Source organism: Alligator sinensis, unplaced genomic scaffold (assembly GCF_000455745.1).
Source record: "Alligator sinensis unplaced genomic scaffold, ASM45574v1 scaffold297_1, whole genome shotgun sequence".
NCBI classification, from domain to species: Eukaryota; Metazoa; Chordata; order Crocodylia; family Alligatoridae; genus Alligator; species Alligator sinensis.
Window position 1 is genome coordinate 5,781,358 of NW_005841848.1, and position 17,470 is coordinate 5,798,827.

General features: G+C 40.2%; 1 protein-coding gene across 3 annotated transcripts in view; it reads left to right on the forward strand.

Annotated features, from left to right (window-relative positions):
* Positions 1-17,470, forward strand: part of NRCAM (neuronal cell adhesion molecule) — a 153,750-nt gene that overhangs the window by 118,394 nt on the left and 17,886 nt on the right. For 2 of the 3 annotated variants that reach the window (XM_025208975.1, XM_025208982.1), the window contains one exon: positions 13,993-14,124. In XM_025208975.1, coding sequence (XP_025064760.1) covers positions 13,993-14,124 — 132 coding nt within the window. Of the gene's footprint in view, positions 1-7,815; positions 7,942-9,109; positions 9,263-13,992; positions 14,125-17,470 lie in introns of all 3 variants that reach the window. The other variant, XM_025208970.1, reaches the window with a different exon arrangement.

The window sequence follows — 17,470 nt, forward strand, 5'->3', positions numbered from 1 at the left end:
TGTCTGACTACAGCACCTCCCTCTTTGTATTCCCTAGGATATTTCTCTTCATTAGATAGAATTCATTCTTGTTTTCCTTGTTTTCAAGACTCTGCATAAGTGTCCTCATGTCTTACTGGGTTGCCCTAATCTACTCTGCTGTCTCACTAAAGCTAGATCCAAAGCACTGTTTGCCTCTTTCCTGTGAGGCAGCTGCCTCCCTCCAAACTGCTTGGCAAGGCCTTTGCTTTCTCCTCCTTCAGATCTTCCATGGAAGGTGAATAATACTTCTGACAATAGATTAGGAAGTTATTTTCTAGGTAGCAGCATGCAAGTTTTCCTTCCCTGTAGTACATTTTATGTTGTACAATAGTCAGACTGGTATCATTAAATATGTACTGAGAAATATAATTCTCTGTAGCCTTCTACGTGTAGAATTTCATCACAACATCTCAGATGGATTAAGAGTAGTTTACTACTAGCATCTCTCAATTCTGGGGAACTATTGCACACTGTCTGTTAGAGGAGACTGAGTTTCAGCAGGCAGTAGCAATCCCTTTAAAAAACAGTTTCAAATGATTCTTTTGTTTTGTCCTTTCAACTCCTGGCAGAGTCTTCTACCTTTCTTTTTAATCTTGCCTTGTTTTATATCAGGGATCAGTATCTCCTGGCATGCATGCCATTTTCCTTGGCACGCCACAGCTGACCCAGACTCTGGGCAGCTTCTGCCAGCAGTTGCCCAGAGCCCAGGCCAGCTGCAGACAACTGTGTGGATCTCTGCAGCCCCAACACCAGTTTGGTGTCTGCAGCAGCTGTGCATGCACCTCTGGGTGCATGACTGGGAAGGGGCCTGGTGCAGTGCAATCTTGGCTTCTCCCCCACCATCCACTCAGAGGCACATGTGCAGCAGCCACCACTGCTGAGCTGGTGCCAGGGCTATGAAGCCCAGCACAGCTGTTTGCACCCTTCCAGCCACCTGCTACAGCTGCTTAAAGTCCTGGCCAGCTGTGGTAGGCAGCCAGGAGGCTACAAACAGCTGCACTGGGCTCTGGAGCCCCAGTGCTGGTTCCGTGGTGACAGCAGGTGCATGCATGGCTTGCAGTGCATGATGGGGAAGGGGCTGGGGCAGTGCAACCCTGGCCCCTCCCCCGCTGTCCACCCAGAGACATGCATGCAGCCACTGCCACCAATGAGGATTGGGCCCCTTGCAACTCCCCTATCTCAGAAATAACATAGTGCAGTTATATATTATACATGTAACATATTTCTATATTAGATATGTTTTCACTCAACAGATGCCTAAAATTGTAAGCATACTACTTACCTCACCAGTTTCCCTTCATGGCATTCTGTTGCTGGGTATGGGATTTGGGTGTACTTATGGGGTGCGTCTATACATGCAAGCACGTGCGCTTGCAGCAGTTCAAATAGAAGTGGTGCAAATTTGAGCCGGGACTTTTTGCCTTGGTGCATGTGCTTGAACATGCACCTTGTTGTGGAGCAAATTGTGCCACTTGAGGCAAAAGAACCCTGCCTGGCTCCTCCCAAACCTGCAGCCAGGGGGAGCTAGAGCCTGGGGCCAGTACCTGTGCTGGTCCCAGCAGTATAAAAACCTGTCCTGGCTAACAGCTAACGGCTACTTGCCCTCAGGAGCTTCTGAGGCCCAGCCACTTGGTATCTGGGTTCACTAGCCCCTTGTGGCAGCTAGACTGCTGAAGCAGCATCCCAAATTCACTTTTTAAAATACCCCCAAATCCACATTCTTCCACAATAGGAACAAAAGAGAGAGAGAAAGGGGGATTGATCAGAAGGGCAATGTTTTATTGCTATATTTACAATGTTAAAGAAATTTGGAAGCCTACCAGTGTCTCTAGCATCATAATAAAATAAATCCTAAATATCTATGTTTTAATGTTTGCTTTTGGTTTCCTTATCACATGGTGGGTATGTGATAGGGGAATGTGGGGTTTGCAGGAGGGGATGGGAAGGGGGGTGCGGGGATGCGGGTGAGTGTGGGGGGTTGTCAGTCAGTGTGTGGGTAGGTGTGGGGCAACTGGGTGTGGGGGCTGCTTAGGAGGAGTGGGTTCCCTGCATGAACACCGTGTGCCCCCTGTGGCTGGCGGGGCACGGCAGCACTGGGATTGGCAGGAGCATGGCAGCAGTGGTAAGCAGGGAGCTCCCACAGATGTTGCTGGCACTATTGGCAGCAGGGGGAGGGGTGGCAAGCACTGACCAGGGGTCGGCAACCACCCACAGACACCACTGGCAGTGACAGAAGTGGCCAGTGGCGATTGCTGACTGCCTGCAGACACCGCTGGCAGCAGTGGGGGGTGGTGGCAAGCAGCGACTGCCCACAGGCACCTTTTCTGAGGGGGTGCAACGTCACACTCGGGTGCACGTGCACCCCCTACATGTTGCAAATGGTCCCCTGCCCCCTACAGGGCAGACCCCCCTCTCCCCCCCAGCACATAGACTACCCTGCCTGCAGGGTCCCAGGCCCCCTGCAGGGGCTACAACTCCCCTCCAGCCCCCTGCTCATTCCCCTGCTCTTCTCCAGCCTCTGGAGGCTGGAGATGAGCAAGAGAACAAGCAGGAGGCTACTTCCGGTCCACTTCCAGGTTTGCAGCTGAGCATGCAGGGCCCCCCACCCGCGCTCCTGTGAGACGCTCCATCCACCCCAGCATCACAGCGTTCATGAGCCTTGCCTGACACCTTGAGGTATGTAGAAAAAACATTTAAAGCTGTGTCTATGGCCAAATCACTGATTCTCTGAATCGGCATCGAATCTTCAGATTCAGATTTGGTCAAATCAAATCAGGGACAGTGATTCAAATCAATGAATTGAATCACTGTCCCCATTTGGGCCAAATCTGAGTTGAATTGGGCCTGCTTCGCACACCCTTAGTAATTAGCTACCAGAACAGGCTCCCAAACAACATAGTTGCTTTTCTAAAATCAAATTTAAATCAGCCATGGAAAAGTCCAGCAGATATGGTCTCGTTCATCCACAAGTTATTAAGCTTAGGAAAGGGTGCTTGGTGAAACTCTGGCATATATATGCAAGAAGTCACAGTATATTTTCATATTTTATTTTCTACCTTTAAAGTCTAAAAACATATATTATGAAACTTAGGCCATGAGCAGATGTACTGTTTGAAGTTCTCCAAAGAGTAAAGGTGCAGATGTTCATGGCTGAAAAAGCACTTCAAAAATGGCTAAAGTGCTTCATTTTTAAATGCTTTCTGAACTGTCTGCACACTCTAGCAGTCTTCTGGCATCCCACAATGTTCTGCTCCCTCCGCTCTGTTCCCCCACAGAGAGGTATAGAGGAATGGGGCAGATGGCCAGTGCTTGGCTATCCTTGGCAACCTCCAGAGGCCAAGAGGCATGACTCCTGTTCTCCAGCCTCCTGGCATAAGAGTACTACTGCTACTTGCCTTTGTGGCCATTTTGAAGCATGATGAGAGCTAAGGGAAGAGCTCACTTCTGCATGGTGCTGAAACTCAAGAGTTTGAAGAACTCCAGTATCTGGTGTGCTTTAAATTCATGTCTGTCCCTTCCCTTACTGTTCTACTCTAATTATTTTGTGGGGGAAAAATAACAAATTGGGAGAAACCCAAGAAAAGAAAATGCAGAATCTAAATTACCCTAACAATACCATCCTTTAATTCTCTCTTATAGTGAACAAATACTAAGGTATAGATTGTGGTTGACCTTTTGTTAAAGTTCTCTTGTGAAGAAAGAGCATTATACCTCTTGTCCAGTTCTTGCCGTTTCAGACTGTGCATTCTTCTGAAAGTAGGGCATCCTCTTGTGCTCTGGCTATTTCAGAGTCACTGTGGGGAGTCGGATCTGTAGCCTTATTCCTTTTCACATATTTATTATGATACAACTTTTAACTGACTTTGCAATCTAGATAACTTTTTTTTAATATACCTTTTTTTGGGGTTGTGTGCGATTGGAGAGGTTCTTGTAGATTTGTATGCAGTATATAGAGAATACCTTCATGGAAAAAGAAGCCTACACATACTTTTAAAATTAAAACCCCAAGTATGGGGAATAATTACTTAATTTGGTAAAATGGTTACAGTACATTTACTACTAGTGTATCTTACATTGGCAGATAAGAAAAATGGATCATCAAATGTCACAAGAAGTTTTCTGTCTCTTCTGCACTTCTACAAAAATATCTTTTCCAAAAATGTGATGTCCAAAATATTTTATTGTCATGTTTAATTAAAAGAAATTCTTCGTTATCATTAGGTAGCTTCCTGCATTTTAAAAAATGTATAAAGAGAATGATCTCATAGAAATTTGATTTGTTTTTGCTATTAAATTGCAGTGATAAGTATGATTACAGACTTCTAGTGTTCACATAACTATGAATTCTTGCAGTAGCTGTTCACTAAGTTATTTCACATTTGTTCATGAACTATGGTTCCCTAAAGCAGTATTTAACTACTTCTAGTTCAGTTCTGACCCAAATAAATGGATAGCCCTGCTTTAGTGGAAATAATTATTTTGGCCCTTCATAATGTATGTAAGAAGTCACTGTGAATGAGGTATCTTGTTTTGTCAGCTCTTGTTTGCATCATAAATATGTTCAGAAACAAGCAATAACTTTTTGTCACTTTTAGATATCAACTTGTGGAAAGGAAATAAAATGGTGATCGTGTTAGTTCAGGAAACCAAAACAATTAAAATACTGGCAAGAAGACATAAGTTATACTTTTTAATGGACAAATTAACAAGCTGTTAATAATTTCCTTTTGTTTTATCATGGAAGTCAATGGGTGTTTGCCATTCACTGGACTAGGCTAGGATTTCACTTATATTTTGTTTTCCACTGGGAAACATCCTTGATATGCCTCCTGTGAGTTTTCTTTTAACAAAAATATAAGCTTCCATGTTGATTATCACTGCAATAGAAAACATATGCATAGAAAAGCAATTTCATTAATTCATAGTTTCTTATTGTTCTTTAAAAGATATACCTGTAGTGCATCTCTAGATTTCTACAGAGATTCAGAGATTAAATATATTGTAAAAAACAGCCTATTTCGTTAGTAGTATTTGGCAAACATGCTACCACAGAAATTCCCATTTCTAAAAAGACTAATTAAAGAACAAAAAGGTAAATACATTTAATTAAAGAGAGAGAGCTAAAATGTAGTTGTCCTTTATATTTTTAAGTACAACTCTTCATAGTCAGATGCCTTTTTTGCATCCATATAAACTCCTGGTGTTTGAAATGAATGTCCTATTGTCGATTGTTATATGAAAGTTCTGGAAGATCAAACCATATTCTTTTTCTTTGTTGATTTTTAAGATAAAGATTATTGTCCTTCATATCAAAACGGCTTAGTAGTGCTTATCCAAACTGGTAAATCATCTTGGTGTTTCAAGTAGGCAGTCATTTGTATCTGTAACTGATAGTGGATTATCATTTTGGATTCCATTAATCAAAAGTAACTTTTTGCTTCAGGCAAGTTAAAAAAAAAAATGGGGTGTGTGTGTGTGTGTGTGTGTATTTTAGCTATATGTCATTAGGCCTAGGGCTTCTTTTGGTCTAAGAACTGTCATCACTTTTCATATTCTAATGTAATAGCTGACTAGTCAGTAACATTTAGTGGTTCATTTTCTGCAGAGTTACCTGGGAGTTCTAGTGTTTAACAAATGTCCTAGTGATATGCTAATGCTTATTCAGTATAAATAATCTCAGTATCACTCCAGTTGGCCAAATGACATTGTCCATGTACCTGATGTGTGCCCACAAGAGGGTCATACGATACAAAAGTGAGCTTTTGAAGCTTTGGGCCTGCTTCTTTGTCTTTATTTTAAAACTCACTTAAATTGTTTGAAAATTTGGTCTAGATTTGCTGTAGCTGACTTGCTGTGTTTTCATATTTGACTGAGGTCTGACCTTTATACTGTAACTAATATTTTTAGAAGCATTCATGTATTTTGGCAACTTCCATTTTTTGTCAAGCACCTTGAGGACTACCTAGTTGCTGAGTACTGTGGCATTCCGAGGTACTGAGTACTGCAGTTTGCACTGAAGCTAGGTGGGCTGGCTGCTCAGTATGTCAAGAATCAGCCACCCAGTGGGTGCATCCACATGTGCACTTTACTGCAGCATTGACTAATTGGCTCCACAGTAAAATGTCACTGTCTACACAAGTGCTGGTATTAGGGGGCAGTAAATTAATTAACTCCAACTTAAGATATTACTGTCAGGGACACTACTATTTTACGGCGGAATCGTTTACTGCACAGAAATGCATGTGTGGACGGTGACCAGGACCACAGGAGTTTGAGCCAGGATGGAACAGCTCTGGTAGGAGGCTCAGAGGGTCAGCCACATGGCTTCACAATTTTGGCATGTTCATGCCCCAGTCAGCCTCTCTGCCACCTGACACTGACACCTGGAGCCTGGGACTGACCCCCCACGAGCTTGCTGTCAGCCCAGGGCCACTCCGCTCCAGCTCAAACTGTAGCAGTCCCTGGCGCACATGTAAATGCTGTGACGAGCAGTTTTCTCCAGCTTGAGTTTATCATGTTGCCTTAATGACACATGTAGATGCACCCAATTAGTTTGAAGTGGGGAAGAAAAAATTAGGTATGCAAACCCAATGGAAATTTCAGTATGTAGTTCTTCACCCATTTATGTATAAAAGTTCAAGATCCAAAAGTAACTATAGATAGAAAAATACAACATTTCCCAGTGAATCACAAGGCTGATGTTGGATTGACTTACTTCACTTAATTGTCCTACCTCATCTACCTAGAACCAGAACATATATAGATTATATAGTTGTTGTGGCTGAAGCTAGTGTCTGCATACTGATCTGATCATGTGCGATTCAAGAATGTGTTAAATTTAACACACAAAGTAGAAAATATATATATACATTTGTGGGGGGAACTATTATTGATGACAGAGTTTTCAGTTGGGTATGTTAAATAAAAATTATTCTGAAATGGTAATTAAGATTACTTAACAAATATTGTGTAGGTGTTAAGCAATTAGTACACACATAATCATTTATATTACTTCCCTGATCCATAGTACAAGTAAAACTGTAATGAAACCTGCATGACCTTAGGTATGCATGTGTTACTCAACAGGTAAGGCTCTGCTCTGTTGTTTAAATAGTATTTTCTTATTTTAAAATGTTTTTATTCTCTTATTTTTTCTTCTTTCCTACTATCTCTGATGATGAAGGATACTCAGAAACCTTTTTTGCAACCTCCCCTGTCTTGCATACTGTCCGTCCAACATTCTATAAGGGTATTGTGATCCTCTTTATCGTTATAAATACAGTAGACACCGTTGAAATAAAAAATCCCATGGAGGGCCTGCAGTGAGGCATTTACAGAGCCTGTGAAATAATGCATGGAGTCAAGTAAAATTTGTCCCTGCATTGACAATGCCTCCTTTCCTCCATTGTCCGATAATGAGAAACCTTTAGAATGTTCTTCACATTTCAGCTATCTGCATTGTACCTCAAGAGATGTAAATGATAATATTTTCTAGGGCTTTGGCAATTTGGTATTATAAAGTATTTGGCAATCTTAGAAATATAGGACGTGCATGATAGAACTCGGAGATATAGTTCTACTTCCTGTTTAATAGTGTGGTAACTGCTTAGCATTCAGTGACCATACATGCTAATGCAGTAATGCAGTCACTAGTTTTCAGTAATGGAAACAATGATAAAGCATCCTTTCTATATATATGGGCCAAATTAGCATAGTTATTTCTGAAATAACATTTGATTATGTGCATATAGTCCCAATTTCATCTTTTGCTTTGTTTTTCTGTTGTGTATTCAGTGCGACCAGTTTATCCAAGGATCAGAAATGTTTCTGCAGCTGCTGCTGAGACCTATGCCAATATCAGTTGGGAGTATGAGGGACCAGATCATGTGAACTTTTATGTTGAATATGGTGTAGCAGGCAGTAAGAAGCCATTTCATTGAATTATTCTGAGTGCTGAGAAAAAATTGTAAAGATTTCAGTAACTGAGAATGATCCTATACTAATCTAGCTTTATTAATGATAGTTTTAAAATAGTTAGAACATTTTTCTTAGTTTGCTCTAGCAGATTGAGTCGTAATTCAAATAATTTTATTATAACAAAAGCCACTGCTCTTCAGGTTACTTGATGCCTAGTTTAAAAATCAGCCTTTGTTCCTTTGTATTATTTTATCAACTGTTGTCAACAAGCGCTCCTAAAACCCTTAATTGCCTAAAACCCTCAATTATGCAGTGATTAGAATATGACTTAAAACCTAATGTGACATATCTATTAAATTATGTCCTGGGAAAATTGCATCGATAGAGCCTAATTCAATAAAAAGAGTGAAAAAGAACCAAACAATAGATCCTCTTTGTAATATTATGCCTTAAAATAGCAACAGAAGAACAGCAAAATTGTGTATTTGAAACAGCTGACATCTATACTCACTTTTTGCATGTAGTAAAAACAAAAATAAAGCTCTAACATCAACACTTTGTATTTCTATATTAAGATGCAGATGATGAATTAGTAAAGTGGAGATAATTCTCACCTTTCACATCTTTTTATATGGTGGGCACTAAAGACAGTATAATTGTCAGTCTGCAGATTAAAAGGATAACATTTCCTCTTCATTTTGCTCATGGTATAAGTTGAGTTATTGTTAGAAAAATGTCAAACATGGGAAAATATATTCAAAACAACCAGGATATATTTTGATTCGATTTTGAAGTAGATTTTTTCTCAAAAAAGTAAATATTAATCCAAAGTGTAGCGACATAATCAAATTAAGTGAATAAACTTTTTCTCCCTATAGTCTATAATTGCAAATGCAGTACTGTTTCTTTATAAAATAGATGCAAAACAATATTATATAGTGCAATGGAACAAACATATAAACTAGTTGTCATTATTCAGGCAGTTTTTCTTCATGTTGCATGCAGTATAGTATTTGCAATCATTATTTATCTAAAACTATATTACCTTTTAGAAACAGCAGTCATTTTCTTCTACAAATCCAAAATGTAGAAAGTATTCTGTCTATAAACTTGGAGTAACAGATAGTAAATTAAAATATTCCAATTTGTTGTTTTCCTAAAATTTTTATAGGCAAAGAAGATTGGAAAAAAGACATTGTAAATGGTTCTCGGAGCTTCTTTGTGTTAAAGGGTTTAACACCAGGAACAGCATATAAAGTCCGGGTTGGTGCTGAGGGTCTGTCTGATTTTATGAGTTCAGAGGATGTATTTGAGACAGGTCCAGGTGAGGCATGCCATACCAGTTCTGTCTCACATTAAGAATTGTGATATGCCAGGTGCTGAAATATTGAATTGCTACTAATGGGGATATGTTATAGCTAAAACATATTGATCATATCTTTTTCTAAACTAATGCTAAGAACTCTCCCACACATGCCAGCTTATCTACTGTGCAGAGTATGAATGTTTTCATCCTATAGTTTACTTCGTTTCTGTGCCATTTATTTTGTGAGCCAAATGCTCACTATTCATGCGTCATCTGTGCGCTGTGCATTTTGGATTAAATATTTTGTTTGCTTCTAGTGGGTTTTTAATTGAATTAGAATGTATGATGCTATAATTGAATAACATAGTGCACTGTAAATACAACAGAGTACATTTTTTTAAAATGATGTGGATATCAGCAGCTTGGTTACCAAAATCTTAATCTAAAACATTTGAGGTATCAGAAGTTTAGGTTTCTGATTTACATTAATAATCCATAAAATGCATGGATAATATGTGCCAATGGAGTGAATGATTGTTAGGACATTTCTAGGTATAAATTCATTTTTTTCATGAAACTGACATTTTTCTGGAGTTTTTAAACATAACCTATACATTACCATATTTAGAAAAACAATTGGTCTCTTAAATTTTCCATACATATTTTTTCAAAGGAAAATAATAGCCAGATTTCAGCGCAAGAAAATGTGTAGCATTTACATCTTCAGAAAAGAATGAGTGATGCCTGTTTACTTAACTCAGAAAAAAAGGGCTTTATTAGAAGCATTTTGATGTCATAAAGAATGCAGTGCTGCCTCCACAGCATGTTCTTGATAAAAGCCTCGTTTTGTATGTATTTGCTAACCACTTCTGCCCATTCCAAGCACTGTAGCCTGCAGATACTTGTTCTGTCAATGTCACTTTGGTCTCACCTGCTATCTAAACGTTATGATTTAAGGAACTAGATTTCCAATATATATACAGTTGTTTGAGCAATGCAAAATAATGATAAACAGAAAATAATTAAAATGATAGTTTGACAACTTTCTGAAATCATAATGTTTTTGTTTCATTCCGTGTTTATAGTACGTTGGTGGTCATTGTGTTATAATGTTGCTATAGGAAAGCTTTAAAAAGTAATTCCCAGCTAACATTTACATACTCAAAATAGGTTTTTATTAGTCACCTTAAGCTAGGGAAGGATGATGATGTCAGAAAACAGGCATGCAACTATGCATTGAATGCCAGTAGCCTGCAGGATGTGGAGAAGGAAAATTATACTGCAACTCATTGAAAGCAAGATGGTCAAAACTTTCCCAGAAAATACCCAGCCTAACAATAAAATGTCAATAGATCATATAGTCAAGATGCTTACTGTGTCCCCTTGATTAGGTCAAGTGTATTGACTCTGTTTAGCCTTCCAAGGCTTGAAATATTGTAGACAATGGACCAAGGAAAGCTTTGGTTCACAGCCTTGCTTTCAATTGCCTCATCGCTTCATTTGTACAACAGAATCGTTGCAAAAAGAGTTCTATATCACTTCGTGAAATCTGTGTCAGTTTTTGAATTCCAGACCAGTGTTGGTGAATATTGAAGATATACAGTGGGATAGAAAACCAAGACACCCATTTAGAATATATTGTTATCATGGAAGAAAAACCCAAGATAATGAGGCCTCTGCCATAAAATGAATATTTGTTCTAGCAAGCATTCCTATAGAGCATCTTTATATAATATATGATTTTATCTTCTTGAGTATGTCTAGTATAGTGGATTACATTGACTTTCATGTATTAGCAGCTTCTGTGTTCACCAGGAATAAATATATTTTTGCCTAAAGCAGATAATATATCTAAAATAAACAGTGCCCATTTTTAAAGTAATACTGGACTTTAGAAACCCCTTCCTATCAGATATTCTACATATCAAAGAATACAAGAAGCTGCCTAAGTAAGTTTTCATCTTTACTCTGTCATCTCTCTTGCATGTGTCTATGCACGATTGTTTTGTTTCAGACTCTCTTCTTCTCACACTGGAATGTTCAATGTGTCTGTGCACCTTGCTACAATACTAGTTAAAAATGTTAATACCTCATTATATATGCATGTTTGCAAAAAGCAATATCACTCTAATCTTAACCCAAAAATTCTTTGGTTGGCTTATGATACTGAAAGTTTACCTTTCTCTTTAAAACAGAATAAATGGGGCTTGTTTTATGTTTATATGTATTAGAAACCTGTAAGGCATTAAACAACTTTCAAAAAATCAGAATACAGAAGTCCTACCAAAGCCTGTGAGGACTGCAAAATTCAGTTCCATACAGCACAAACCAAACTACACACCAAATCACACTCTTGCCAGGTAAAAGCACCAGAAGAGGGTGTAGATGCAAAATCACCCCAGTATTACCAGATGGAATGAGCAGCAGGGCATGTGTCCAGCCTTCATAGTTACTCTTGAGTTAGCAATGAAGATCCTTAGGTATATAGAGCATCACTGCACCAGAACACAGTGCACCAGCTCTGTACACCCTAGTTTCTAAATGGAAAGCATTATGGCTGAGGGTGGGCTGGGCAGCTAACCCCAAAAATTATTTTTACTGACAGTTTGCACATTTTTACTGACAGAGAAAGTTGTTTACTGACATGTTTTTACTTTCAGTAAAAAGTAAAAATTCTTGGGTTGGCAACCGCATGTGACTGCAGCCACAGGGGTCCCCTACTTACCCCATGTCCTGACACCCCCTACTACACCCTGCATCCTGCTGCCCCAGTGTGGCCTCTGCTGTCCTGGCTACCCTTGTCTTGGCACAGACCCTTCCTATTGCCTCTCCCTTTCCTGGCCTGCAGCTCAGCCCTAGCTGCACTGTCCCCTCCTTTGATGCAAGGCTACTGGAGACAGGAGATGAGCATAGAGCCAGTGGCTAGACCTTGTTAGAGAAGGGGAGAGGTCTAGCAGGCTCCACTGAGCTGCAGAGCTCTGACAAAAGCTCCATGCATGCCAGGTATCTTGCTCCCCCTCTAACAGCAGCTGGCACTGCTCTGCTCAGTCTGTCTTTCAGTGCAGTTCTAGCTTTTTTCCTGGCGTGAAGGTTAAAACTGCAGTGGCTCCCTGTTTTATGGAGGGCAAGACATTTTTACAGACTTTTATAGACAGGTGCTTTTAGGGTGTTTTTTTATGGGGTGTCCATCCATAAATTTGCAGATAGTTAGCAACCCTGGGGTAAGGAGTTCTCTTTTGAGAAGATCTGGCTTAGTATATCTTAGCACAGTGCTGCCTGAGCCTGCACATTGACTCAGGAATTTCAATGTCACCTTCTACCCCTTGCTGCCAGACATCCGGTGGAGCTGCACTAGCAGCTACCACTACACACCTGGTCTAGGATTTATTTTAAAGTGAGAGAGTGGCAGAGTGGTAATTTCTGTGATGCCTTGGCTCTGCTTCCTCAGAATAATTGCATATTCCCCATCTCCTGCTTTGGGAGGAGCCACACCAATAAAGCCCCTTTCACAGAAGAAGAGAGAGGATTATGCCATTATGACCTCACAGAAGCAGAAAGAAGGGAGAGTCATGTGGGAATTTTGAGACATAACCTGGCCCTAATCTACTAAAACAGCCTCTGAGGTCCCACTGATTTCAGTAGAAATCCTGGGTAATCCACCTCATTGTAAATGTTTTATATTATGACATGAGGCAGAAGAATAATTGAGGTGCAAGAATTGAATTCTAATTGAAAATTCCCTAAGATTTCAGCATGGGGGCGGGGGAGGGGGAGAACCTTCTGTATGAACATCTCCTACTCCTGCCAGCAGGACATCAGGAAGTAGAGAATGGGAGGAAGCAAGAGGCTGAAACCAGATTAATTCACATCCTCCTTTTTCCCTCAGTTGATTTTTCTCCTTTTGGGGAGCTCATTCCTTAATGGAAGCCCTCAAGAGTTGCTTGTTGTAACATCAGTCTAAGTTTCCACATGGTAGAATAGGTCATAAACTTCACTGAGCTCACCAGCCTAGATGAATAGGAAATTGGACGTACCACTACCCTTCAGTAAACTTCTTGATATTTTCTCTGTTATTTTCTGTGAGTTCTGAACATCACCTTCTAGCTTGTATGGTAGTCAGAGATAAAACCAAGGAAAAGCTGACCCAATCATGAACCATTCAGTCTTTCAAAAGTTAAATGCAAAAGCATCACAATCAAAATACATTATATTCTAAGGTTTGGGCTGGAAAAGAAGAGAATGCCTAATAAAACTTTATATGGGGCTCCAATGCTGACTAGTTTAAACTGAATCTGAGGACCTGAAAACCTGCTCGTTCCTTTGTTTCATGCCACCTGGTTTACATTAACTAATGAGGCTTTCCTTTTTAATTTTTTTTTAGAATACAAATGAAAAATGAAAGTGTTGGTATAAATGTAATAGACAATTCCATTTTATCAGATGGTCTTGGGAAGGTGGTAGTGGACATGTGTAAGCTATGCATATGTTTCAGAACTAACTGCAGTTCAGTAACTTCAAATGTTATTCAAAAGTAAGCTTTAAATATATGATGTTGGAAACATGCCACTTTTAAATGCTGAAAATATCAACATGCAATATTACTACCCTGGCTGTCATTATTGCTAACTAACATTCACTGTTACTGCATTAATAAAATATATGATTATATGTTATTAATGTGAATAATAACAAAATATGCAGTTAAATACAGCAGTGAATCTAATTTTTTTTTTTAATTTATTCTCTAGCCATGGCGAGCCGGCAAGTTGACATTGCTACTCAAGGATGGTTTATCGGTCTAATGTGTGCAGTTGCTCTTCTTATCTTGATTTTGCTGATTGTTTGCTTCATAAGGAGGAACAAAGGCGGCAAATACCCTGGTAGGATATGCTTCAGTGTCAATTAAAATGATTCCAGTTGTTTAATTGGTAATGCTTAAAACCCAGATTTCAGTTCTGGAAGATAAAGTAAATCGCTAGTAGTTTAATTTTAATTTTAACTGTATGCAAGGTAAAATTAAGGTTACATACAGGCGCTATGTTTCTACTAGAAAAATTGCTGCTCTACCAGTAGAAATTGCCAGCGTACAGGTGTTCATTCAGTTTGTCACAAGGAAATATGCCTTTTTACAAGAAATATCTTGACCTCTGGAAGATCATAGGAAAGTAGGGCTGGAATGAACCTCACAAGGTCATCTAGTTCGGCCCCTTGCTCAAGGTAGGAGCATCTTGCTAAACCATCCCAGCCATCTCACTAAACCATCTGTTCAAGCTGCTCTTGAAAATTTCCAAGAATGGAGATTCTACAATTTCTCTTAATCTCCAACCTCAACCTGAATTTCATCTGCTGCAGCTTGACTCCATTGCTCTTTGTCCTGTCCCCTACAGCCAGAGAAAAACTTATCTCCATCCTCTCTATAATCGCCCTTTAGGTATATGAAGACTTATCAAATCCCCCCCCCCCCCCCAGTCTTCACTCCTACAGACTGAATAACCATAGCTCTTTCAGCCCTTTCTCATAAATCATGCTTCCCAGGTCTCTAATAATTTTTGTCACACTACTGGACTCGCTCCAATCTGTCCATATTTTTTAAGTGTGAGCCCCAAACCTTGACACAGTACTCTAGAGGAGGCCTCATCAGTGCTGAATAGAGTCAGTTCTCTTGATTTGCAAGAGACATACTTGTTCAAGCAACCCAATATAATCTTGCTTTTTTGCAACAAGGGCACATTGTTGGCTTATATTCAGTTTATAGTTCACTGTAATCCCCAGAAAACTGCAGTATAACTAGTCACTCCATAGTCTGTAGTTGTGTATACAGTTATTCAATCTCAAGTGCAGGATTTGCACTTGTACTTGTTGAATTTTGTTTGATTGATTGCAGTCCATATCTTCAGTCTCTTTAGGTCATTCTGGATCCAGGTCAGCAATTCCACCCAACTTGGTATCATGCACAAATTTCTAAGTGTGCACTCAATCCCATCATGCAAAATATTAATAGAGACATTAAACAATACCAGACCCAGGACAGGTCCCTAAGGAACCCCACTTGATCCCCCCCTCCCAGCTACACATTGAGCCATCTCTGACTGCTCGTTGAACACAATGGTATAACCAGTTGTGTGAGCCTTGCACTACTTCCATCTAGTCTGTATTTCCTAAGCTTGTTAATGAGGATGTTATAGGAGACAGTGTTGAAAGCCTTGCTAAAGTCAAGGTATATCACATCCATTGCTCTCCCCCCTCCATAGAGCATGTCACCTTATCATAGAAGGAAATCAAGTTTTTCAGGCATGACTTGCTCTTGGTGAATCCATGCTTGCTCTTCCTGATCACCTTGTTCTCCTCTAGGTGCTTCATAGTAGATTCCTTGAGGACCTGTCTCATGATCTTTCCAGGTGTCCAGGCCAGGCTGTCTGAGCTGTGATTTCTTGCACCCTCCTTTTTCCCTTTTTTAAAGATGGGCACTAGATTTACTTTTTTCCAGTTATCCAGGATCTTGCCTGAACTTTTGAGTTCTTAAAGAGCCAGTTGCTCTGAAATTACCTCAGCTAAATCTTTCAGTATTTTAGGGGTTCATCCCATCCAACCCCGCTCACTAGAAAGCATCTAGCTTATCCAAGTAACCCCCAACCTGTTCTGCCATTCTAGGCTGTTGACTTCTGCCATATATTTGCTACCTACCATGCTTGTCATCTGGTAGCTTCCTCTATCTGTGAAAGCTGAAGTAAAAAAAGACATGAAACACTTCAGTCTTCTCTGCACAATCCATAGCTAGGTTGTCTTCTATAGTCTGTAAGGGAACTATGGTTTCTTTGGCCTTCTTCTTACTCTTGACATACTGGTAGAATCCCTTTATATTACTTTTTACACCCCTTACCAGTTTCAACTCAAATCATGCTTTGTCCTTCCTAATTTTCTCCCTGCTTACCCATGTGATACTCTTATACTCTTTTCTAGTGCTATGATCAAGTTTCCATTTTTGTAGGATTCTTTTTTGAGTTTCAACTCATTGAAGAGATTTCTGTCTAGCCAGGTTGGTTTCTTGTTGCAATTTCCATTCTTCTGTTGCAACAGGAGAGTCTGCTCCTGCACCCTTTTGAGGACCTCCTTAAAGTACAGCCAGCTCTCTTGGACTCCTTTTCCCCTCAGACTTGCCTTTTAGGGGGTCCTGCCTACCAGTTCCCTGAGTTTGTTAAAATCAATTTTTCTAAAATTCAGTGTCCTTATTCTGCTGCTGTCCTGCCTTCCTCCCCTTAGGATCTTGACCTTTATCATTTTGTGGTCACTGTCACCCAAGTTGCCTTCCACCTTCACATTCTCAACCAATTCCTTCCTGTTTGTGAACAGTTAATCGAGACGAGCATCCCTCCCCCTTCCCCCCCCATGTGGCCTCTCTACCATCTGTGTCAGAAACCTATCCGCAACACATATCAGGAATTGCTAGATTGCTTATGCACTGCTGTGTTTCTCTCCCAGCAGATATCCTGATAATTTAAAGCATCCCGTGAGAACCTGCTCTTGAAATCAGAAAGATTCCATCAGTTGTTTAAAGGCCACATCCACCTCCTACTCCTCCTATAGCAAATGCCCACCATGATATCCCCCATGCTGCTCTCCCCTTGGACCTTTATCAGAGGCATTCAGCAAACCTACCTTCCACTTCATATTGCACCTCAAAACATATGCAGGGCAACACCTCTTCCTTTTCCCCCTGCCTATCCTCCCTAGACAAGCCATACCCATCAATAACTATACTCCAGTAATGTGAACTAGTCCACCATCTCTGTAATCCCAATTACTTCAGAGTTTCTCTTGCAGAATACACACCAGTACACTACACTCCTCTGCGATCAGGAGTTGAGCAGCAATTTTGCCTGTGCAGAGTGAGGGGAAATCCATTCTAGAGAAGGCATAGGGGCATTTCCCCACACTCAACTCCTCGCAACTCCTGCCCCCCAGATCTTTCCCATGATTAGGGGGACACTGTTTTGGACAAGACCTGAACAGTGGTGGCAGCTGAACTCCTTGGTCCTACCTGGAGTAATAGGGAGGGTGAGATTGGAACGCTTGCATACTTCCTCTCTTGGAAAGATTTCTACTGTTGCAAATTTCCAATAAATTTGCAGAAATAGAAATTAACACCTGTCCATGGCTTAAGTCCCTTTTGAAGTCTATAGAAAAACTCCTGTTAGCCTTAGTGGGTGCATCCCCACTAGCAGGAAT